This window comes from Astatotilapia calliptera, chromosome 16 (assembly GCF_900246225.1).
Source record: "Astatotilapia calliptera chromosome 16, fAstCal1.2, whole genome shotgun sequence".
Taxonomy (NCBI): Eukaryota; Metazoa; Chordata; class Actinopteri; order Cichliformes; family Cichlidae; genus Astatotilapia; species Astatotilapia calliptera.
The window spans coordinates 18,019,493-18,040,777 of NC_039317.1; the positions used below are offsets into that span (position 1 = coordinate 18,019,493).

The window sequence follows — 21,285 nt, forward strand, 5'->3', positions numbered from 1 at the left end:
TTAATAAGTTTTTGTATGGGACGAGATGTGCTCATTACTGAACCAAGCCTCACTCTGCCTCTCTACATGTCCCTGTTGGTGTTCTTCTCTATGGGGTCAGCTCCTTCTAGTTACAATTTAATGAGAAATAATAATCCTTTCAACTCTCACAAGACCATGTGGTTAGCAACAGCTTATCACTGTGGACAATGGTGACAGGTAGAAGAGGTGGAGAAGTGTAGCCACCTGTCAACACTGTCATTAAAATAATAATAATTATTATCATTATTATTATCATTATTATTATTATTATTATCAAAATACTAATATTAGTAAAATAGTTGTTATTATTTAGAAATCCAACAAAATGCCTTTCATTACATAGATATCTTTAAAGATTAAAGACTTCTTTTTATCTCCAAAGAATTGATGGGCCAAAAATTTCCATGTATTAAAGTTGATTAAAGAATATCTAAGAATATTAGATTGTAATGGTTATTGGTAGTACTTAAACCTTAGCAAATACAGTATATGCTCACACTATACAAAAACATGTTATTAGGTACACTTTGTCAGTACTGGGCTTGACCTCCGTTTATCTTCAGAACTGCCTACAAGGTGCTGGAAACGATCCTCAGAGTTTTTGGTTCATATTGACATAATAACATCACTCAGTCGCTGCAGATTTGTTGGCTGTGCTTCCAGCATGGGAATCTGTGGTTTAAAGGATGCTAAGTTGGTAATTAATGGCCCAAAGTGTACCAAAATGGCATTCAACACACCATTACACCACTGCCATTAGCCTGATCCATTGATACAGGGCAGGATGGATCCAGATTTTCATGTTATTGGCTTCATGTTCTGATCTAGACTCATTAGACAAGGCAGCATTTTCTTTTATTGACCAATTTTAATGAGCTAATGGGTATTAGCTTCATTGTCCTTTACTTAGTTGACAATAGTGTCACCCGGTGTGGTCTTCTGCTGCTATTTGCTTTAAGGTGCTATCTCTGACCCCAGCTGGTGGTGGCAGATGGTGCCCTTCCTTGGGAATGGTTTTGGGTTTAGGGAGTTTCTCCTTCCCACTGTCACTCATCAGTGCTCAAAGGGGGTCATTGATTGTTGGGGTTTTCTCTGTTTTCTTTGTATTATTGTAGGGTCTTTATCTTAAGATATAACTTGATTTGGCACTATTCATAAATAGCACTGTTGAGAAATTGAATTGAATTGATTCACCTTTCCACCTCATTCTGATGCTTATTTGAAATTCAGCAGTCTTGATCATGTCTACATCCCCAAATAGGAGTGTGCAACATAGCCTTAAAATGATTTCAAGATATTTAAAGAAATAATGATATTTATGATGATATGCAGACAATAAATACTAAAAATATGTGACTGATGCCTGCAGGCATTACCTTTTTATCCTTCTTTTCCAGCGAGTACAGAAGCGTGCAGAACATTGTAACATAATACAACAAAAAAATCTAACCACCACAGTATTTTCCATCCACAGTTAACTCTTCTCATCATGTGGAGTGTAACCACTTAGTACTCCAGTGATATTCCATTGAATCATTTGTTTCACACCACTGTATCTAAAACAGCAGATGATTCTTGTTGCAGTTAAGGATGTTAATATATTGTGTCTGTTACTGTGATGAATAATTAAAGCTGCTTGCAGCCACGTCTGGCAACCTTGACTAAAATAAAGGAAGTGTCTTTGGTAGTAGTACAAGCAAACTTCCCCATAGGGGTAAAAACTGCATAAAAAGAGACTTAAAATAAATGCAGAAACTAAAAGGTGCAAAATAATAATATAAAAATAACAAAAAATAAATATATACAAATAAATTTTTTTTGCCATTAAAGGCATAACAAATTAAGGCTTAACCCTTGTGTGGTGTTCGTATTTTTGTTACTCAGCCAGTGTTCATGGGTCTGGTGGACCCGCTAGAGTTTTGGCTTTCCAAATTAACACTATCAAACAATTTTATGTTAAATTACTCAACAGATGTTTACTTCATCCCAATTACAAGACATATGAACAGCGAACATGGTTAATTTTTTCCCTTTACCTTTGTTAGATCACATTTATGAATTAATGTGCTTCTCGTTTTTCTTTTATATAAAATGTTATAAATAAATCAGTTATAATCAAGTGGAGTGAGTGGAAAGACACAACACATTTACACATGAAAAAATAATTAATTGTTTAATTTTTCTTTTGAAAAAAACTGAACACGGGTCTCACAGACCCGAACACCATACAAGGGTTAAGCAATCTTTAGTAAAAGCCCATTCAGTATGCCTCTTAAATAACTTTGACATAAATGATCTGCTACCGTGCATGTAGGACTACATGCACAGGGCCTGGGTTTTCAACGTAAATGGCAAAACTCCAAGTTAATTTTGAGTTTTATGTTCAGGTCGAGCATTTTTTTAGGTGCGTTCCTCTGTTCTTGACAGCACTACTTGACTATTTGTCTTAATATATGAATTTAACTGTAAAGCAGCAGTCTCTTTGAAATTTGAATGTCCAGGGATCACAAAGTCAGAATTAGTCTCAGAATTAAAATTTGTTGTTGAGTATTTATTTTACTACCATGAGTGCAGCCATCGAACTGATGCTACACAACTTGTGTTTGTTGTCATGCCTGCCATAGATGCACAGGAAACAGCTAGAAAACAGACTAAGCACAACATTGATAATAAGGACAATTTTAACAACTATGCATCCTAATGGACTTAAAATATATGCTAAACTAAAGTCACCGACATCACTATTAATTACTTGCTGTATAATATGTTAATGTCCACTAAATGCATGTAAATTACAACATGGGTAAAGCCTAATTTCTCAAAAGAGAGAGAGTAATTATCTAAAAAAGTTTATTCAAGTAAAGATTGAAAGCATGCATTGTAATATTTTGCGACTGGAATGTATTCAAAGTCAACAATGGATATTGGTTGAGTGATTTAAGTGTGCAATTTAATATTCAGCAGTCAATGTCATGTCGTTCTGTCTTCATTCTATTCAAAATATTCAACATATTATATGAAACTAATGCTATTGGGTTACAGCATGCTACTCTCAGATGATTCCACTGGTGCCCAGAAACTCAATGTCACAATGTTTATTTTTTTATTTTTTTTCCAGGAATACACTTCTTGAGCCCACATGTGATTCCTGGAAGCATGCATAAATAAATAAGTGTTATTTTGATCATCCCCTGTCAAGATGGTGAATATCATGAGGAAGGGAAATGGGGTTTGTCCAGCAGCACTTAGATGCATGACTCCGGGCACCCCTTGTTCTCGTGGGGTTTGCGGCCACTCTCCATAATTTCATTAGAGTCAAAGCAAATGCTGTTTGCAGGTTTTTGAAGGAGACTGTGTGTCGGATGAGGGTCTTTACTGATAAACTGTTTAGGAAATCTGAGATATTGTTTGCTAAATTAAAAATTTTCCCTTACTGTTTGTTTATGTAATCAATTTAACTAGATGATTTAACTAGCAGATCAGCTGCTCAGGCACATAAAAAGTTGTTTTATAACGATTGTATAATTCCTCCGTGTTCCCAGAGGTGCGCTTATTCATTATGAAGCAGTATTACCTAAATAACAAGATACTGAACCAAAGAATATAGTTAAAGATCCAAACAATAAAGAGCTTTTAGTTCACTTGAATGCCCTTTTTCTATCTTTTCAGAGCTTTGCTTTAGGTTTCCGCCTACAGAGAGTCGGTGTATTTGAATATTTTTTTCATTTTATGCAGACTGTGATGATGGTTACTGTAGCAGATAGTAGTTGGGCAGCCCACACATTCCTGACACCACAGCCTATGTGTCACAATAAGAGGGTACGGTCTCAACTATGCCAAGACTCATCCACTCTGAAATGTCTGCAAGAGCTCAGGGGCACGGTACACTTGTATCTAAAAGAGAAACAATATCATCGGTACCAAACGTGCAGCAGAATTCCTGTAATTTAGTAATAAATGCTATTATTATAATATTATAATATTCACTATAATCCATAAAATAAGACCAGAGAAAATAACTGGTCTAAGAAACCAGACAAAGCAAATGCTAGCACAGAGAGTTCTTTTTTATCTCACTCATTAAAGTCCAACGTCAGGGTTTGTAATTGTTAATCAATTCTTGGCCCTGCTGACCACAAACACCATGGTGCTGAGCATCCTAGCAGAATATTAATGTGGTCCATCCTCTGCAATTTATCCAATATGAACGGCCTCGCACATTGTGTGTGGTACCCATTGATATCAGTTGCATTGTCACAGCGTTGTTAAATTTTTACCGTTATATATAAAAATGTAAACTGTATTTTTATGCAGTCAATGTTGAGGTGCCCTTGACCAAAGCACTTAACCCAAAAAGACTCCTGAGAAAGTGCCAGCCATATAAAACAGTACTGTGTGGGCAGCAAACAGGTGTGGTTATGTGACTAGATGACTAGATCTTCTCTGTACCTGAGATTCTGCCAGAGGCCCCTTTCTGTTTATTTCTAATAGGGAATTTTTGATCTCATTTCTGTAATATTGTAGGGTCCTACTACAGTACAAAGAGTATAGATGACATGACATGAGTGTACAGATGAATTGTGAACTGACACTATATAAATTAAATTAAATAACATGAAAATACTGCAGTATGTCTGCTTCTTAAGTTATGACGTATCCATCTTCTGAAAGTACTATGAAAGTTTCTGGTGTCTAAGTGATGAGTATTTGTTATTTTAGGTTATAAAAATAAATAAATAAAAATTGTTATTCTAACCCCATACAGCTTTTTAGTAGCCCTTTTTTAATAGCACACCTTTAACTAAGCTTTAAAAACTCAATACACACCACAACCCCAGGAGTCCTATAGTTCTCCAGACACTGATATTTTAAAGCATCAATAGTCCATTCTCTGCCTGGCAAACTTTTTTGGTATTGACATTTAACTTAGGATACTTCTTTGTAGGAAATTGCTCAATAACGTCTTCATTACTTATATTCTGTTGTGGATGCTTCTATGACATCATCCATTTTTGCCAGCTAGACAACTCCCCACCCCCCATGTGATGTCCCTCCCAATCAGGCATTAAGTATACTCCTTATGTTTACTATTAATAAAGACAATTTAACCTTCAACCTAATTCTTTTTGGGTGAAGGTTAAATTGAAAGACAATACTGCGCCTAGGCTGGTAAGTATATTTGAGAAAACTATGCTGATCCTCTGTTAGATTTATAAGTCTTTGGACCCTTTGACTTTGTCATAATTTTAAGTCATCCCTTGGTGTTTGCTTTTGGCATCTGAATTCAGATGTCTCTGTTTTGTCAGGCAAGAAAATATGTCTTTTACATGGAAATGTCTTCAAGTGCAGTTTTGATCAGCAAAGTTTCTAGTCAATTTAGAAATACAAAAAAAGAAAAAGAAAAAAAAGAAATTGCTCTTTAATGCATTTAAATCATGCACCTTATGTTAGAGTCCATATGTCAAATCCCTGTTAACGTCTATGAGCTAGCACACTAACTAAAGGGTTTGATACAGTAACTTAAAAAATGAAGAATAATCCCCTGACATTTAATAACATTAGACCTTAGATGATATATTTGTCTTCAATCGGGTTATCATTTACCTTTTTCTTATTTTATTAATAAGAGCACAGGGTGACCATAAAAGACTGGCCATAAAAATTAACGTAGAGAAATGGAGACATAAACGATCAACCTGTCATGTTCTCTACAGCAGCATAGCACTCAGAGCAGCACTCTATAGACTGGCACTTCCTGTCAGGCCGATCAATGACCCAGCTTTTGACAGACATGGAGAATCTGAAATGCAGCAAAATTGCTAGTTTCATGTACAATCATTGGAGCTCAAGGAGGCTGAATATCATACTGCTTGTGTTATATTATGCTGTTTCAACAATCACAAAGTGAGAACCGGGCTCCTTCTCTGACTAACTATATTGCCGTGAAAGATGCTAGGTGAACTGTGGGAGATAACAGCTATTTGCCCTGCTGTGTGAGGGTCAAGAAATCGTGTATATTTGTGTAGTTTATAGTGTGTATCTTTGCTAAAAAATGACATAGAGTTGTGGCAAAGTGTTGCTTGCAGTAATGTGACAATCAGAAAATATTCCCAGTTCTAAAGTGATGTAGCTAATTTCTTTCTTGCTTTCTTTTTTATTGGTATGTGACTTTGAAAGCCAATGCCCCACTGTATTGTTTAGTGTTTATTCAATTCCTGCCTTGCCAGAGTGAATGCATTTATGAAATCTTGTAATTTCCATATAATTTTAAGCAGCTCCACATGTTCTCTGCAGAAACTGTTTTTTGTGAGTGGTTGTGGTTTTTTTGTTGAAATTACAAAATTCTGAGTGGGGGAAAAACAAAAACAAAAAAAAACATCCATCTTAAATTGCACTCTACTCTGAGACCTTGTTTATGCCTTTATCTAGTTATGTCTAAATATCTCTAATTTCTTTTTGACAGATGACAGATGAGTCCACATTTTGAGATATACTTCCCAGATTCTCAAAAAGCACCAAACCAATTAGAATCACTGTGGTAAAAAAGTATTAAAGTTGTCTGCCATAACACTGCAGGTACACCCTGCCGGTAAAACTTAGGCCCCTGAAGGTTCTTATCTATATCAGATGTTACCATGTCGTCATGCTTCCTAGCAACTACTACCAATGGGCTTAAAAGACTTTTTTCAGCATTTATGCACCTGTAACACCTATAAGCATCACATTGTTTTATTTCACACCGATAATAATAATAATAATAATAATAATAATAATAATAATGATATGACAGCATCAGATTGCCTGGCAACCACTTAGCAACAAACTAAAATGACCTTTCTTTGGCTTTATGCACCTGTAACACATTATAAAAGGACCACATCAGTTTAGTTACAACAATAACATCTCATTTATAGCCACAAAAATTTAATTAACCATGCATTGTAACCACCTAGCAATGTATGGAACGCCAGGACTGCCATAATGAATTAATTAAATACACCATTAAATAATTAATTAAATGTGGCAATAATTAATTAATTACATGTGTCATAACTATTTATTTAATTAATTAATTCCAATTTTAATTAATTATTGCCACATTTAATTAATTATTTAATGGTGTATTTAATTAATTCATTATGGCAGTCCTGGCGTTCCATAGAAATGCGCCAAAATAAGTCTTTTTTCGTTCCTTTTTGTACCTATGAGACCTTATAAAAGCATAATGTTTTTATTTCATGATAGTAACAACTAATTTAATTTTCCACAAAATTTGAATTATACATGCCTAGCAACCACTTAGCAACAGGTTAAAATGACCCATTTTTAGCCAGTAAGCAAAATCTACCAACCCTGTTTTTTTTTTTTATCATTGATATTTATTTATTTATTCATTTGTTTATTTCACTTTTGCCAACAGCGCAAACAGGCCAAACAGTATTGTAGCATGGATGTGTACTGGTTTATATTATTTAACATATCAGTTAAATCCCAATTACTTTTGGTTAAAGTTATTGTGCTCAAATAAACATGACGCTGAATGTGGCCCAGTTAAAAAATAAAAAGTTGGTTTATGTATGTAGACTCCAATACAATATATTGCATGTACCCAATTGAAGAAGGCTGAAATGTTTTGGAAAGCCAACCCCTTTTCCCTCCTCAGCTGGCTGGTCACAGTTCAGAAGACTGTAGTAATTAATTCTGCAGGCCACTTCCCCTGAGGGTTCTCACAGTAGATGTCATCCGATCCACAGCAAACTCCTTTGGTTATGTGTAAAGACCAAATGAAGTCGACTTCAGAGTCTCTGTTGTCTCCAAAAAGCTGTGGTCTGCTTAGAAATAAAATTCACAAAACTTGCCTTTTCCACCATCTAGTTCAGAAATCTGAAACAGGGATGCTGTGTTTCAAGATTGCTGAAATAGACTGCTGACATCTAGGAGGCCATCCATCAGTAGGTTTCTGCAGAAGCACAGAAACAGATGCTTTCTTTTTATCACAAAGAGAATGGCTGTGTGTAACCTCTGCACAGCTCTGTGCATATACTGAGGAGCTGGAGCCAAACGGAGCTTTATCAGCGAAATGTAATGAACTCTGTGTAAGCTGGGAGTATTTGAATCACTGCTGTCCAGCATTTCAGCATCATTATTCTCTGTTTGCAGCTAATGCAAATGATTATTTGGACAAACGTCTTAGTAATATATGTTTAGGATTTATGTAAATTCTCCAGGTAATTTTTACTCTTTGACATTTCACTATGGTTTTCATTTTCTGTCATGAAATATGGATCCCCTCAAGAGTTTTCACTAATTACATTATGATGTCTTTTTTAGCCTAATATTTCTGCTGGTGATTTATACCAAGGCCATTCATAATGAAATTATTCATCGTAATCACTCCATTGCAGAGCTTAGAATTATATCAAATATAATGTCATATTGATTATAAACACTGTTTTAATTAAATTGGTTATGTTTAATTAGTCTCTCAGCAGAACATGGCTGTATAAAGGTTTGTTTTTCTCATTTTCATGATTTTAAGTAGAATTTGTTTTGGCACTGTCATTAATCTATGTGCACATCGCTCAGCATCACTGACTGTTCTCATTACCACAAACACATTACTGAAGCAAAAATCATGCTTAAAGATTACCATATTTAAATGACTGCTAACTGTGGACATTTATTACATATTCTCAAGTATACTGAAAAATAACCAGACTTTGGCTAACGTCATGAGTCCTGCCTACTGTAAGTTCTAATATAAGATGTGTTAAGTAAATAAAAAAAAAGAAATGATATCTCCTTAGGCACCAAACGTGTGTGAAAGTAAGCTAATGTTGTCAGATTCCAGGGGGAGTATGACAGTTAATACTCACTGGTGCCTCATAAGATGTGCTAATGAACAATAATTAAATCTGATGAGAATAAAGAAAGCAAGTATTTTGTGAGCATGCACTAAATGAAAGACAGTTTTTTTTTGTGAATACATTAATGTAAGATAAAAAAAAAAAAACCTCTGCTCTTCAAGTTCAAATGATACACACCAAAACCCTGCCTTTTTAAGCCACCATACATTAGTCTTTAAACGATGAAATAATATCATAAAATAACATTTTATTTTCTAAAAACCTTGCAAATGACGCGTGTTTTCCATATTTTACTTTCTGTCAGTGTGCATCTCGGGTACCTCTTGATGTAACTAATCAGATGTGACTTGGTGTGGCATTATGGAGAGTCGGGTCATTTGGTTTCTCTGCTGCTGTAATCTGTAATTTTACCTGCATTGCTGGAAGCTAATGACCACTTCAAATCCATTACGCTTTTGTCTGGGCCATTGTGATGAGTGACTCTAATGTGCATGGCTTGGGGGGAGAGGTGTAACCTAGCTTTTATGATAGCTCGAGAACATACAGATTTACAGTGGGGCAAAAAAGTATTTAGTCAGCCACCGATTGTGCAAGTTCCCCCACTTAAAATGATGACAGAGGTCAGTAATTTGCACCAGAGGTACACTTCAACTGTGAGAGACAGAATGTGAAAAAAAATCCATGAATCCACATGGTAGGATTTGTAAAGAATTTATTCGTAAATCAGGGTGGAAAATAAGTATTTGGTCAATAACAAAAATACAACTCAATACTTTGTAACATAACCTTTGTTGGCAATAACAGAGGTCAAACGTTTACTATAGGTCTTTACCAGGTTTGCACACACAGTAGCTGGTATTTTGGCCCATTCCTCCATGCAGATCTTCTCGAGAGCAGTGATGTTTTGGGGCTGTCGCCGAGCAACACGGACTTTCAACTCCCGCCACAGATTTTCTATGGGGTTGAGGTCTGGAGACTGGCTAGGCCACTCCAGGACTTTCAAATGCTTCTTACGGAGCCACTCCTTTGTTGCCCGGGCGGTGTGTTTTGGATCATTGTCATGTTGGAAGACCCAGCCTCGTTTCATCTTCAAAGTTCTCACTGATGGAAGGAGGTTTTGGCTCAAAATCTCACGATACATGGCCCCATTCATTCTGTCCTTAACACGGATCAGTCGTCCTGTCCCCTTGGCAGAAAAACAGCCCCATAGCATGATGTTTCCACCCCCATGCTTCACAGTAGGTATGGTGTTCTTGGGATGCAACTCAGTATTCTTCTTCCTCCAAACACGACGAGTTGACTTTATACCAAAAAGTTCTACTTTGGTTTCATCTGATCACATGACATTCTCCCAATCCTCTGCTGTATCATCCATGTGCTCTCTGGCAAACTTCAGACGGGCCTGGACATGCACTGGCTTCAGCAGCGGAACACGTCTGGCACTGCGGGATTTGATTCCCTGCCGTTGTAGTGTGTTACTGATGGTGACCTTTGTTACTTTGGTCCCAGCTCTCTGCAGGTCATTCACCAGGTCCCCCCGTGTGGTTCTGGGATCTTTGCTCACCGTTCTCATGATCATTTTGACCCCACGGGATGAGATCTTGCGTGGAGCCCCAGATCGAGGGAGATTATCAGTGGTCTTGTATGTCTTCCATTTTCTGATGATTGCTCCCACAGCTGATTTTTTCACACCAAGCTGCTTGCCTATTGTAGATTCACTCTTCCCAGTCTGGTGCAGGTCTACAATACTTTTCCTGGTGTCATTCGAAAGCTCTTTGGTCTTGGCCATGGCGGAGTTTGGAGTCTGGCTGTTTGAGGCTGTGGACAGGTGTCTTTTATACAGATGATGAGTTCAAACAGGTGCCATTCATACAGGTAATGAGTGGGGGACAGAAAAGCGTCTTACAGAAGACGTTACAGGTCTGTGAGAGCCAGAGATTTTCCATGTTTGAGGTGACCAAATGCTTATTTTCCACCCTGATTTAGGAATAAATTCTTTACAAATCCTACCATGTGAATTCATGGATTTTTTTTTCACATTCTGTCTCTCACAGTTGAAGTGTACCTCTGGTGCAAATTACTGACCTCTGTCATCATTTTAAGTGGGGGAACTTGCACAATCGGTGGCTGACTAAATACTTTTTTGCCCCACTGTAGTCTACATGTTCATAATAGTCCACAATACTGTTTAAAATAAAACACAAATAGTAAAATTTCCTGGAATCAGTAGCTGGTGTGACGATATTAGGACAACATTATTTTCTTTCTTTATCCTGAAGTATCCCAAACGTGTAGTTTTGCTGCTGGCTTTGTCCACACCTCGCTTCCTACCATCTAAAATCTAAGATCTAAAAGTACTTTTAATCAGTATTTTTATATGAACAATAAATTAACTGATAAATGTGTAAAATGAAAGGTGTGTGTGTGTGTGGGGGGGGGGGGGGGGGGGGGGATTTTTTTGTCTCTTTTTATTTTACATTTTGATTCAGTCTGTGTCCTCCCATCAACCCTACTCCAGATGCAGGATGCAGCTGCTACTTTCACTGACAAATCACAAAAGTACCACATAAGACAGTATACAGCCCACCAGAACAGTTATGCATTTTGTCTGGCACATGGCTCCAAAGAAATCCAAGTGCAAGACTCGTTGCTCACATTTTGCCATGTTATAACTTGGTGATAATATGGTAATATTCTTCATACAGCTCTTTCTGCTGCCTCCAAGGAGCAAAATATATCAGCTGATACACTTAAGAGTTCACGCTTCTTTAAAGCTTTGGGTTGTAACCATAAAGCCCACTTAGGAATATAAAAAGCTTTCAGTTTTATTGAATTGGAGTCTGTACTGAATCCTCTTTTGACTCTCTTTGCAGTTAAATGTACAGGTTATTTAAATTTTCATTCTGGCCCTTCTATGCCAATTTTATTGTTATTTGTAGCAGATGGTCAGAAATATCATCTAATCCCACTTTCTGGCATGTCACAGAGGTCATGAGACAAACAACAAGTGAAGTCTAAAAAGGAGAGTGCAGACTCATGCAAATGCTGCAGTTGAACTGCATTGTGCTGTCATAATCATGATGATGGAAAGTTTATTGCATTTCACAGTGGTATGCTTTTCACCATATAGAGAAATATTCATATATGCAAAGTGTTTTATCTGAACTGTAGATTCTTTCTGTCAATGAACAGTACAGGAAGGTGTTTTGGGTTTACATGAGTGATATGGACAATAAAGCGAATACAGAGTTTATTATTTTCCAGAAATATATAGGGGAACTTCCCTTTGTCATCAAAAAACGAGTTTACTGCAAATAAAAGTCAACAGAGCTGTGATCTCAGTTCAAAATGAAAACGGCATCAAACGCTATAATTGATTTCTTTGTTTGTTTTATTTTAGTGTTTTCTGGCTGTTGTCATATTTGCATTGCAATCAAGCAGGCTTCCTTTTTAAGCAGCGTTCTAGATTGCAATCAGACACATTTAATGTCATTTTGCTGTGTTTCTGTTTAATTGTAAATGCAGTGAAGGTTCCCAGTGCATCTTGTCAAACCATGTCTATGTATGACATGTACAGAATAAACTGACACCACCGTACAGAATAAACTGAGACCACCGTCACACATGAAATAAAATTGGACAGTAATAAAGGCTTTTTCTGTTTTCTTCTAATCCAGAATTTTTCCTGGAGCTGCTGGAGAACACGGAGAGGTCCCTGAATGACATGTTTATGAGGACTTACGGCAAGCCTTACATGCAGAATGCAGAGGTCTTTGAGAACCTGTTTGCTGAACTGAAGCGCTATTACACTGGAGGGAATGTTAACCTAGAGGAAATGCTTAATGACTTTTGGTCACGGCTGCTGGAGCGTATGTTCACACTGCTCAACTCCCAGTATGTCATCACTGAGGACTATCTGGAGTGTATCAGTAAGTACACCGACCAGCTGAAGCCCTTTGGAGACGTGCCCAGGAAGCTCAAGGCTCAGGTTACCCGCGCATTCATCGCTGCACGCACATTTGTCCAGGGGCTCTCCGTTGGCCGGGAGGTAGCCCAGAGAGTGTCTAAGGTAAATGTTCTTAACCCTTTAAATTCTTTAAAAAGCACACATTTGCCCTAGTTTTCACATGATCAAGTTTATCCCAGATATACTTTCAGAGTAATTCGGATTCTCTCAGGGTATGTCTTCAGAAAATTTAGTCCTCAAGGTGGCTCGTTCATGGAGCTGTCTAGAAAACATTGTTGAAGGGTGTGTGGATTGCTCAGGAGAAATTCCCAGACAACAAAAAAGGCGAGAAAAGAAATGTCTGCTATCGCTGTTTATTGCTCTCTTGCCTTATATTTGTTCATCCAGTATATAGAAGTCATTAATCACACTGTTGCCTGTGTATTCAGTTTGATGCAAAGCAATCTGTATGCAGTTCCTGCAATACCATACTGCCCTGGGAGTGTATGTAGGGCTGATCATGTACAAAGTGAGATTAAAGGGAAAGCAAAAGGCTAAGCCTTGGATTTAGTCACGCTTAACAACAATGTTGTTTCTACACTGTCATTTGGGTTCAGAGAAGCACTGATTCACAACATTGCGAATCCACAGCCATCCTCTTTGGCTTCTTTGCTTTTTGTTTTTTCAATACAGTCTATCAGCTAGATTTGATTGTCATGTCTATTATGAATATTTATAGAGCCACTTCCCAGTAGGCTATATAACTAAAAGCTAATGAAAATATAGAAGCCTTGAATAATGAGAAACAGAGGGCAAATGGAGAAGACACTGCTGTACTCTTATAAATCCACCATTCATTTTGTCTGTTAAATCCCACCATACTTGAGCATTAACCACGTTCCCTTCCTTTCCCCTGAGGTCCCACCCTCCCTAACAGTAGTGGCAGTGAGGAGCATTTAGCCACAGAAGATGTGTTGTTAGTATTCATTTAGAGTTGTACCCTGCAGTCCTTAGAGCCCAGCGTGTCCTAGCTTCACCTCTTGACATTTCAGTGGGACCTGAGATCCAGGTCATCTGTCTGGGACTGCAGCCCTTTGATCCTCAGGGTATAAAGTCATCACGAGAGATTGGGTGTAAGCATAATAAAAACAGACACCATGCCAGAGGTGTCTGTTTCTCAGCGCTGCTAAGATGTGACATCCATGCTTATTGCTCCTGGGATATACAATATATTGAATTAAAGTAGGTGATGTAGCATTTTATTGCTTTTCACAGCTTTGAGGAAGCGCAAACCTGTGTCTAGATCTCATCAGCACAGCTCAGACTTGTGCTATTTGTAGTGAATACAATTTAATACTCATTTTCCTAGTTGACAGTTTTTAGAATATCTGAAATGTCATGCAGGTAACTAAAAAGAATACTTCCATTATCTGAAAACAGTCTCTGTAGTAATAAACTCTACAGAAACAATTTGCTCTTTTGTTCTGGAAAAAAACAAAAAAGAAAAAGAAAATGATCTCTGTTTTTTTATTTTAAGTCACAATATTATAGTTATTGTTAAAGGAAGTCACGTTGGAACTCTTATACGCAGCAAAGTGTAAGGATGGGTGCATTCTGAATATGTATTATTTGATTAACAACAATATTTTGATTGTCATTCAAAGCAATATTGATGTGTTTTCTGCATGAATTGTTTAATGGTTATAGAGAAAGAGAAAATGCACCTTTCTCTTAATTGCTCCAAATCTAAATTTGTGGAATGATGAGGCACCACTGTATTTTTCTGAAATTGTGAAAAATTTAACTTTTAAAATGTTTTTTTCAATGAAATTGATAAGTGAGCACCCATAAATACTGCTAATTCAAACATTACTAACAGTGATTATTTCTCCTCACGGCCTTGTGATCTACAAGAAACCTTTGTTGACTGCCCTGAGCTGCTGCCTTACACCTGTGTCAGGTGATACAGATGCTGGCAGAAGCATTTTTAGAATATTCAGTGTCAAGTTTTGTATTTGACGCCAGTTGTCTGCGAGTTGATGTGTGGGGGTTGTCTGCTAGTGAGGGCAAGTATGTCTATGTATAACGTGTTTTTCTTACGTGCCTTCCTCTCTTGGTGATTCTTAGCACTGCACTGTGAAAGAAGGGGGTATGAAAGAAGCAGGGCTTTGAAGCACATCAGCTGTTAAGACATATCACTGAGAGCTTCTCTAATTTGTAGACTTTGAAAAGGTCAGCCATGTTTTTTGTCTAGTCCAGGCTTGACTTGTACTTACTTGGCTTGAGTGAATGTTCAAAGGCAAAATGGCAAAATTGCAAGAGAGCTGACCACAAATACCATTTTTTGATTCACTGCACTTAGCTGTCTTCACAAAAAAAAAAGTAAATAATAAAAAATATATATGAAAAAGAAAATGAATGGGTAAACCTTAATTTTTAAGATATTTTTTGTCAGGGTCCTGCTTACACCTCTGATCTGCCAGTTCCTCAGAAGCCTTACTTTTTGCTTGAAATCATTTGCCGTGGACTTTGTAGTACAGTAGTTCTAAATTTTCAGTTTGTCGCTGGCATGTTGCTTATGTTGTCAAATCTTGTTACATAAAACATAAGGTACTATTGTGGTATGAACACCTTCACTTCCCAATCCTTTCATGTTCTTAGCACAGGCTTTTGTCCAAATCAATTTACAATAAGTGCACTCATTTTACACAAAACAACAGCTAATTTTGGTGAAGACGTCGCTGTGCATCGCTTCTTTAAAACAAAAAGAGCTGTGATGCTGCATTATAGCTGCTTTTCTTGTATTTTTAATGCAGTGAGACAATAATAAGTGTTAGTGTAGTGTAAAAAGGCACTTTTTCCAGACTAAAAGGTGTTTAAGATTTAAGAGTCTTGTTAGTTCATGAAAATAGCTCATTTAATTTTAAACATCTTAACAGGTCTTCAGAGTGCAAGTAACTGCATACTGAGAGTAGGAATAATGAATGCTCCATATTATAAATAATGTCATCAAATGTTTTTTAGCAGATCGCATAGTGGAGTTTGTATTTGCTATGAGATCGATTTCCTCACTATGATTTCAAAAAACACACACTAATGACATTTTGCACTTTGGTACTCCCACAGTCTGATAAATGACTTGAATAGAATATAGCAGCTGATGATCCAGCTGATGGTCAGCTGTCTTCTGTAGTTTTTTTATTGTGAGTATTACTTCAGGATCCTGTGAATGAGAGCATTTTTCATTGTAGCTAACTTCCCGCTGTTTGTCAAAGTAGCCTAAAGGTTAATTATCAACCAGGGGTTTTTGTACCCTAGAGGGTACTTCTGCAGCTTCCAATGGGCATCTGGAAGGATTAGTAATTTACAATCAAATCAAATTAACATTTGGAACATGAGAGGTTGTGGTAATGAAGGGTTGAATTCACTTCATCTGGCAGGGATGTGTGGTTTTGTCTGGGGGAAAAAAAAACACATGATGCCATTCCATGGTATCGTGAGTTATCCTGCTGGCGGCAGCTATCAGAAGATACACTGGTGCACTGTGGTACACTGTGGTCATGAAGGGTTAAACATGATCAAGAACAGAACTCAGAGAGTCTATGATATTTAAACCATTCTCAGCTTGTACTAAGGAACCCTCCATACCATTACACTGCCAACAATAACCAAAAAGTTGCTGCCACGTGATTGGCTGATTAGATATTTGCATTAAGAAGCGACTGAATAGACGTACCTAACAAAGTGGTCACTAGTTGTATGTCATAATTTGTCCTATTAACTTATTAAAATAACCCTGTTTTTGAGTCGCATCGGTTATCTGTTAAACAAACTGTAGTGAAAAGCTGAAACAAACAAAGGTGCATCTTATCTCTTGCTTCACTGTTTATCATCTTCAATATCTATACATGCAGTCACTGTAACATAATGCATTTCAGAGGTGTTTAATTGTCTGTTTCCTGCAGCTGTTAGCCTATTACTATCAATGCTTGTATGTGTTTTCATACATGGAGACAGTTTATCAGGTTATCTATGAAAGCAGATTTTTCTACTTTGCCACTTTTGTCTTCTTTATTAGCTTGGATTTTTACTTTTTCATTAGTGACATAACCCTACATTTTAAAATAGAAATTATATTCCATAGAGTGGGGAAATAGATATTTGACTTTATTTAAAGACTTGTGGTTTAATTGCAAGCCAAATTATCCTATGTGAAGTGTTCATCGGCAGTGACTGATTGCATAAGAACGTTCTTTAAGTCTTCAGTCAGCAAAAACGGTCTCTCTCTAGGGCCTTTGCTGATTAATAACTGAAACTTTTTTTGACAATAGGACAATAGCATTATGGTAAAACTTTGCAAAAGTTTTCTACTGGACAGTTTTCTTGTTATAAATTACTCAAAATTCTTTAACTGGCACAGTTACTTTAATAAAATAGATTTATAATTACCATATATTTCGTAGGTGCTACTAGATACTAATGACCGCTGTCACATTCTGTGTCCTTGCAGGTTAGCAGCACTCCAGCATGTATTCGAGCAGTGACAAAGATGCTGTATTGCCCCTTTTGTCAGAGTATGCCAGGAGTAAAGCCTTGTAAGAATTACTGCCTGAATGTCATGAAGGGCTGCCTGGCCAATCAAGCTGATTTGGACCCAGAGTGGAACCAGTACATCGGTGAGTCTTTTCAACCACTTCCCCAGCCATTTTTATTTTAACCTCGACTCTGCTGTTCTATTATTTCTAAAGTAACATACCAATTAAATGTGTTGCTATAAATTCATGTCTGGGCATATGGTTTTATAATATGACTGAATTGAACTAATGGATGTGGGAGAAAAGCAGAGAAAGCATGTTACATCACATGAGCACTCACAGTAAAGCAGATTGAAATTTTCACTTACACCATCACTTTTAGCTTTTCCTTTTTGCTGCTATACACAGGGTTATATTTTAATTGCATACCAAAAAGTGACACGAATTGCTTTAAAGCTGGACAGATAATAGTATGAGTTGAATAATCTTTTAAGCTCCCTGGTGTAGACCAGAGAACTGTAACTGTGCTTTGAAAGCAGTTAAAAAAGTAAGCTGAAAGCTGCACACTGGGGTGTTGTTTTGGGTGACGTAGGCAAAAGCTGTAAACCTTTTAAATTACAGAGAGTAACTGGATTAAATGTTAATATTACAAATATTGCTTTGTTTTGCTCAAACCTTAATCATAAAGCAAAGATGCTTTAGGCACGGTGAGACCTATGTGTTCAGGAAGCAAGAGGAAAAGGGCGGAATAATTGGAATTATGTGAAGTGGCCTGGTAGTGGATGCTTATATTAAACATGGCCAAAGTTTCACATAATGAGGTCAGCATATATGTAAGTAATATATAGTGTATAGTATAGGCCAATATGTAGTGTAAAACAAGACTGTTTGCACATAGGTTTTTTGGCTCTTTTGGCTACTGGATCTCACTAATGGCAGGGTTACTCTGCAGAGTACCACCTGCTGTTCAAACCTTCTGATTTCAGTGAGCAGCCAATTAGAAGAAAGTTAGCTTTAAGGAAGTGTGGGCATAGGGAGGGGTGCTCAAAACATTTTTTTTCCACAAGAGTCTACGGATTACTATGGCAATAAGCATAATAGACCCATTGTAAGGAGCACTTCCAATACTGAATATTTAAATATAACAAAATTCATAGCACTAAAATGTTTGAATCCACAGTACTGCACAAGTCTTGAATCAGTCATCATTTCTTTTCATTACTAGGAAAATGGAAAATAGGTGCAGCTGCATATTGAAACATGCAAACATCCAGAAAAATACAGTATATGAAGCATAAGTTTAAGTTTGTACAGTTTTAATGAGCTTGAAAGTCAACGCTTTGTATCACCACCTTCATTCTTCAACACAGTCTGAACTCTCTGAAGCAACCTGTATTGTAATTTCTTTAAGTAGTCTACAGAAATAGTTCTTGAGGCTTCTTGGAGGACATTCAAAGCTCTTCTTTGGATGTTGGCTGCCTTTTCTTTCCATTATCTGTCAAGATGATCCCAAACTCCTTCAGCAATGTTCAGGTCAGTGCTCTGGGGAGGTCAGTCTATGGCTGAATGTCATAGACTGACCTTGTGTGTTTTTTCTATCCAGGTGTGATTTTAGTCAATTGGCAATGCGTTTATCATTGTCATGCTAAAAAATAAAGCTAAACAGACACTTTCCAGATGGTATTACATCCCAGGTTAATCTGAAAGTGCATTTCTTGCATTAATAATTCCATCAGTTTAGTTGGAATTAAACACAGCTGGATACAATGCAGCTCCAAACCATCATAGAGCCTCCACCATGTTTTACAGATAGCTGTGGACATGCTGGACTGAAAATTCCAGCATCTTTAGATAAAGTCTGAAAGATGTTTAGAGGGCCTGTAGAACTACTTGAAAATGACAACAAAGTCTGGCTCAATACAGAGAAATGAGGTATGACTCAAAATTTTTTGCACAGTACTGTGTGTGAATTAGAGTTCCACACAGTTAAAGTCATTGAAATGAAATTAGACATTACATGTTTCTGTCTTGGTGTTTTTTCTGTGCTTTCACAGCATTGAACTCTTGATGTAGGTAGCACCATAATTTCATTGAAATATTATTAATTAATAAATAAAATATTGAAAGGCAGCTTAGGTCAAAATGCTGACTGCATCAGTATGCGGGGATATACAAATCCTTGTGTTGCATTGCAGAATTGGACTTTCTATTTTTAGAGAGGCTGCAGCTGGTGCCGTGTCATTATCATATTTTGACAACATCACTTTCATTGACACTCGCTGGGCCTTTGGATAAGAAAGTGCTCTATTTGTCATTCTTCTATCATGATTCCTGTGTGAAAAGATTTTATTCATGGGATTCTGCTCTCCTGCTGGGCTAAATGGTGACTTGTAATGGGGCAGACATGCTCCGCAGGAAGTGCCAAGTTTTGTGAAGTTATGTTCCATAGAAAATTGTTCAACTCAGAGTCAACGAATACAAATAGAAATATAATATTTATATATTTATTTTGGTATTTGATAGAATGCCCAGCATGATGGTTCCTGCTGTCAGCTAGATAGGCTCAGCCCATTGGCCTGAACAAAAGCTACAGTATGATGGCGAAAATGTGACTGTTGTGAGCAGGAGATGGATTAAGAAGTTTGTATTGCCTTTTTTTTAGTACAAGCTATTAAGTTTTCTGTTTTCATCTTGGTGCATACGATACATGACTCCTATCTATTTCTGGAGATTAATATTTAAAAGTAATCATATTCTTTCTGTTTTTACTGAAAAATATCTCTGTATTTTAGGTTTGGGTAATTGTCTTGCTTTAAAAAAATGAAAATAATCAAATCCTCTTATGATAGGGCTGGTTGATGAATTGATATATGAACAATATATTTAGTAAAAAACATGAGCATATTTTTTTTCATCTGCACTAATAAATAAATCCATTACAGATTTTGAGCCCTAACACTTAGGTCATTCTTGTAAAAGTTTTTCTTTTTTTCCAGTTCACTTCAGTTCTTGTGAGCAGCTCCTCATATCTTGACACTTAGAAGTATTGTACTGACATTGTAGTGCACAACCATCTGGTCTAAGTTGTGACCTTGATTTATCTACACAAAGTTTGCCAGTCTTTGTGAGATCTACTGGGACTGTATGGAGCAGCAAATCAAAGCAATGAGCAGCTCAAACAGACTGAAAGCTGCACGAGTAAAAGCTTCAGTGCTGATTCACAGTAAGTCCTTCAGTGCTACGTTACAGAAAGTCGTTTTATTCAAGAAAGTATATTAAGCAGTAGATATTGAAGATGATAGTTTAATTTAGCAGTAATTTAAATGTTGCTGAAAAATTGCTTAATCTACAAAAGGATTCCACAATGATTATTAGGATTATTTTGTAAATCTTTGTTAATCACCACAGTAGATTCAAAATCAAGCATTTAAGAGATGATTGAAGTGCAGACTTTAATCTTTAAATCAATGGATTTTTACAAAAGTATCGCATGAACTGTTTAAGAATAGCTGTAATTCAAGGAAGCACTCTTATAACACTCCGATTGAGAGGTCCCTGATATGATGCAAAAGCATCATATCAGGGACCTCTCAGTGCACATGAAAAAATGTTCTGTGGCATCAGTCATTCATGTGCAAAAAATAAATAAATTTGGATTTATTGACGTTTTTTGCACCTTGCAGTGTCCAGCAATATGGGTTTTGCAAATACCAAACAATCCAAACACTTTCAAATCCACATCAAATCACATTCACACTTGCACCTATGGGTATGTAATGGGATTTTTTTAACATCATTATTTTTGCCAACCTTTTTAGATCAACTTTGACTTAATTATTAGTTTATTTTTAAATCTTTTAAAGCTTACGCTATCTGTCAGCAGAAGATTCTAGACTGAGCATCGTCCACACTTTTG

At 36.8% G+C, this 21,285-nt stretch overlaps 1 protein-coding gene across 2 annotated transcripts in view; it reads left to right on the top strand.

Moving 5' to 3' along the window:
• Positions 1-21,285, top strand: part of LOC113007382 (glypican-6-like) — an 80,688-nt gene that overhangs the window by 19,599 nt on the left and 39,804 nt on the right. For both annotated transcript variants that reach the window (XM_026143876.1, XM_026143877.1), the window contains exons 3-4: positions 12,566-12,957; positions 17,345-17,510. In XM_026143876.1, the coding sequence (XP_025999661.1) occupies positions 12,566-12,957; positions 17,345-17,510 (558 nt within the window). The remainder of the gene's footprint in view (positions 1-12,565; positions 12,958-17,344; positions 17,511-21,285) is intronic.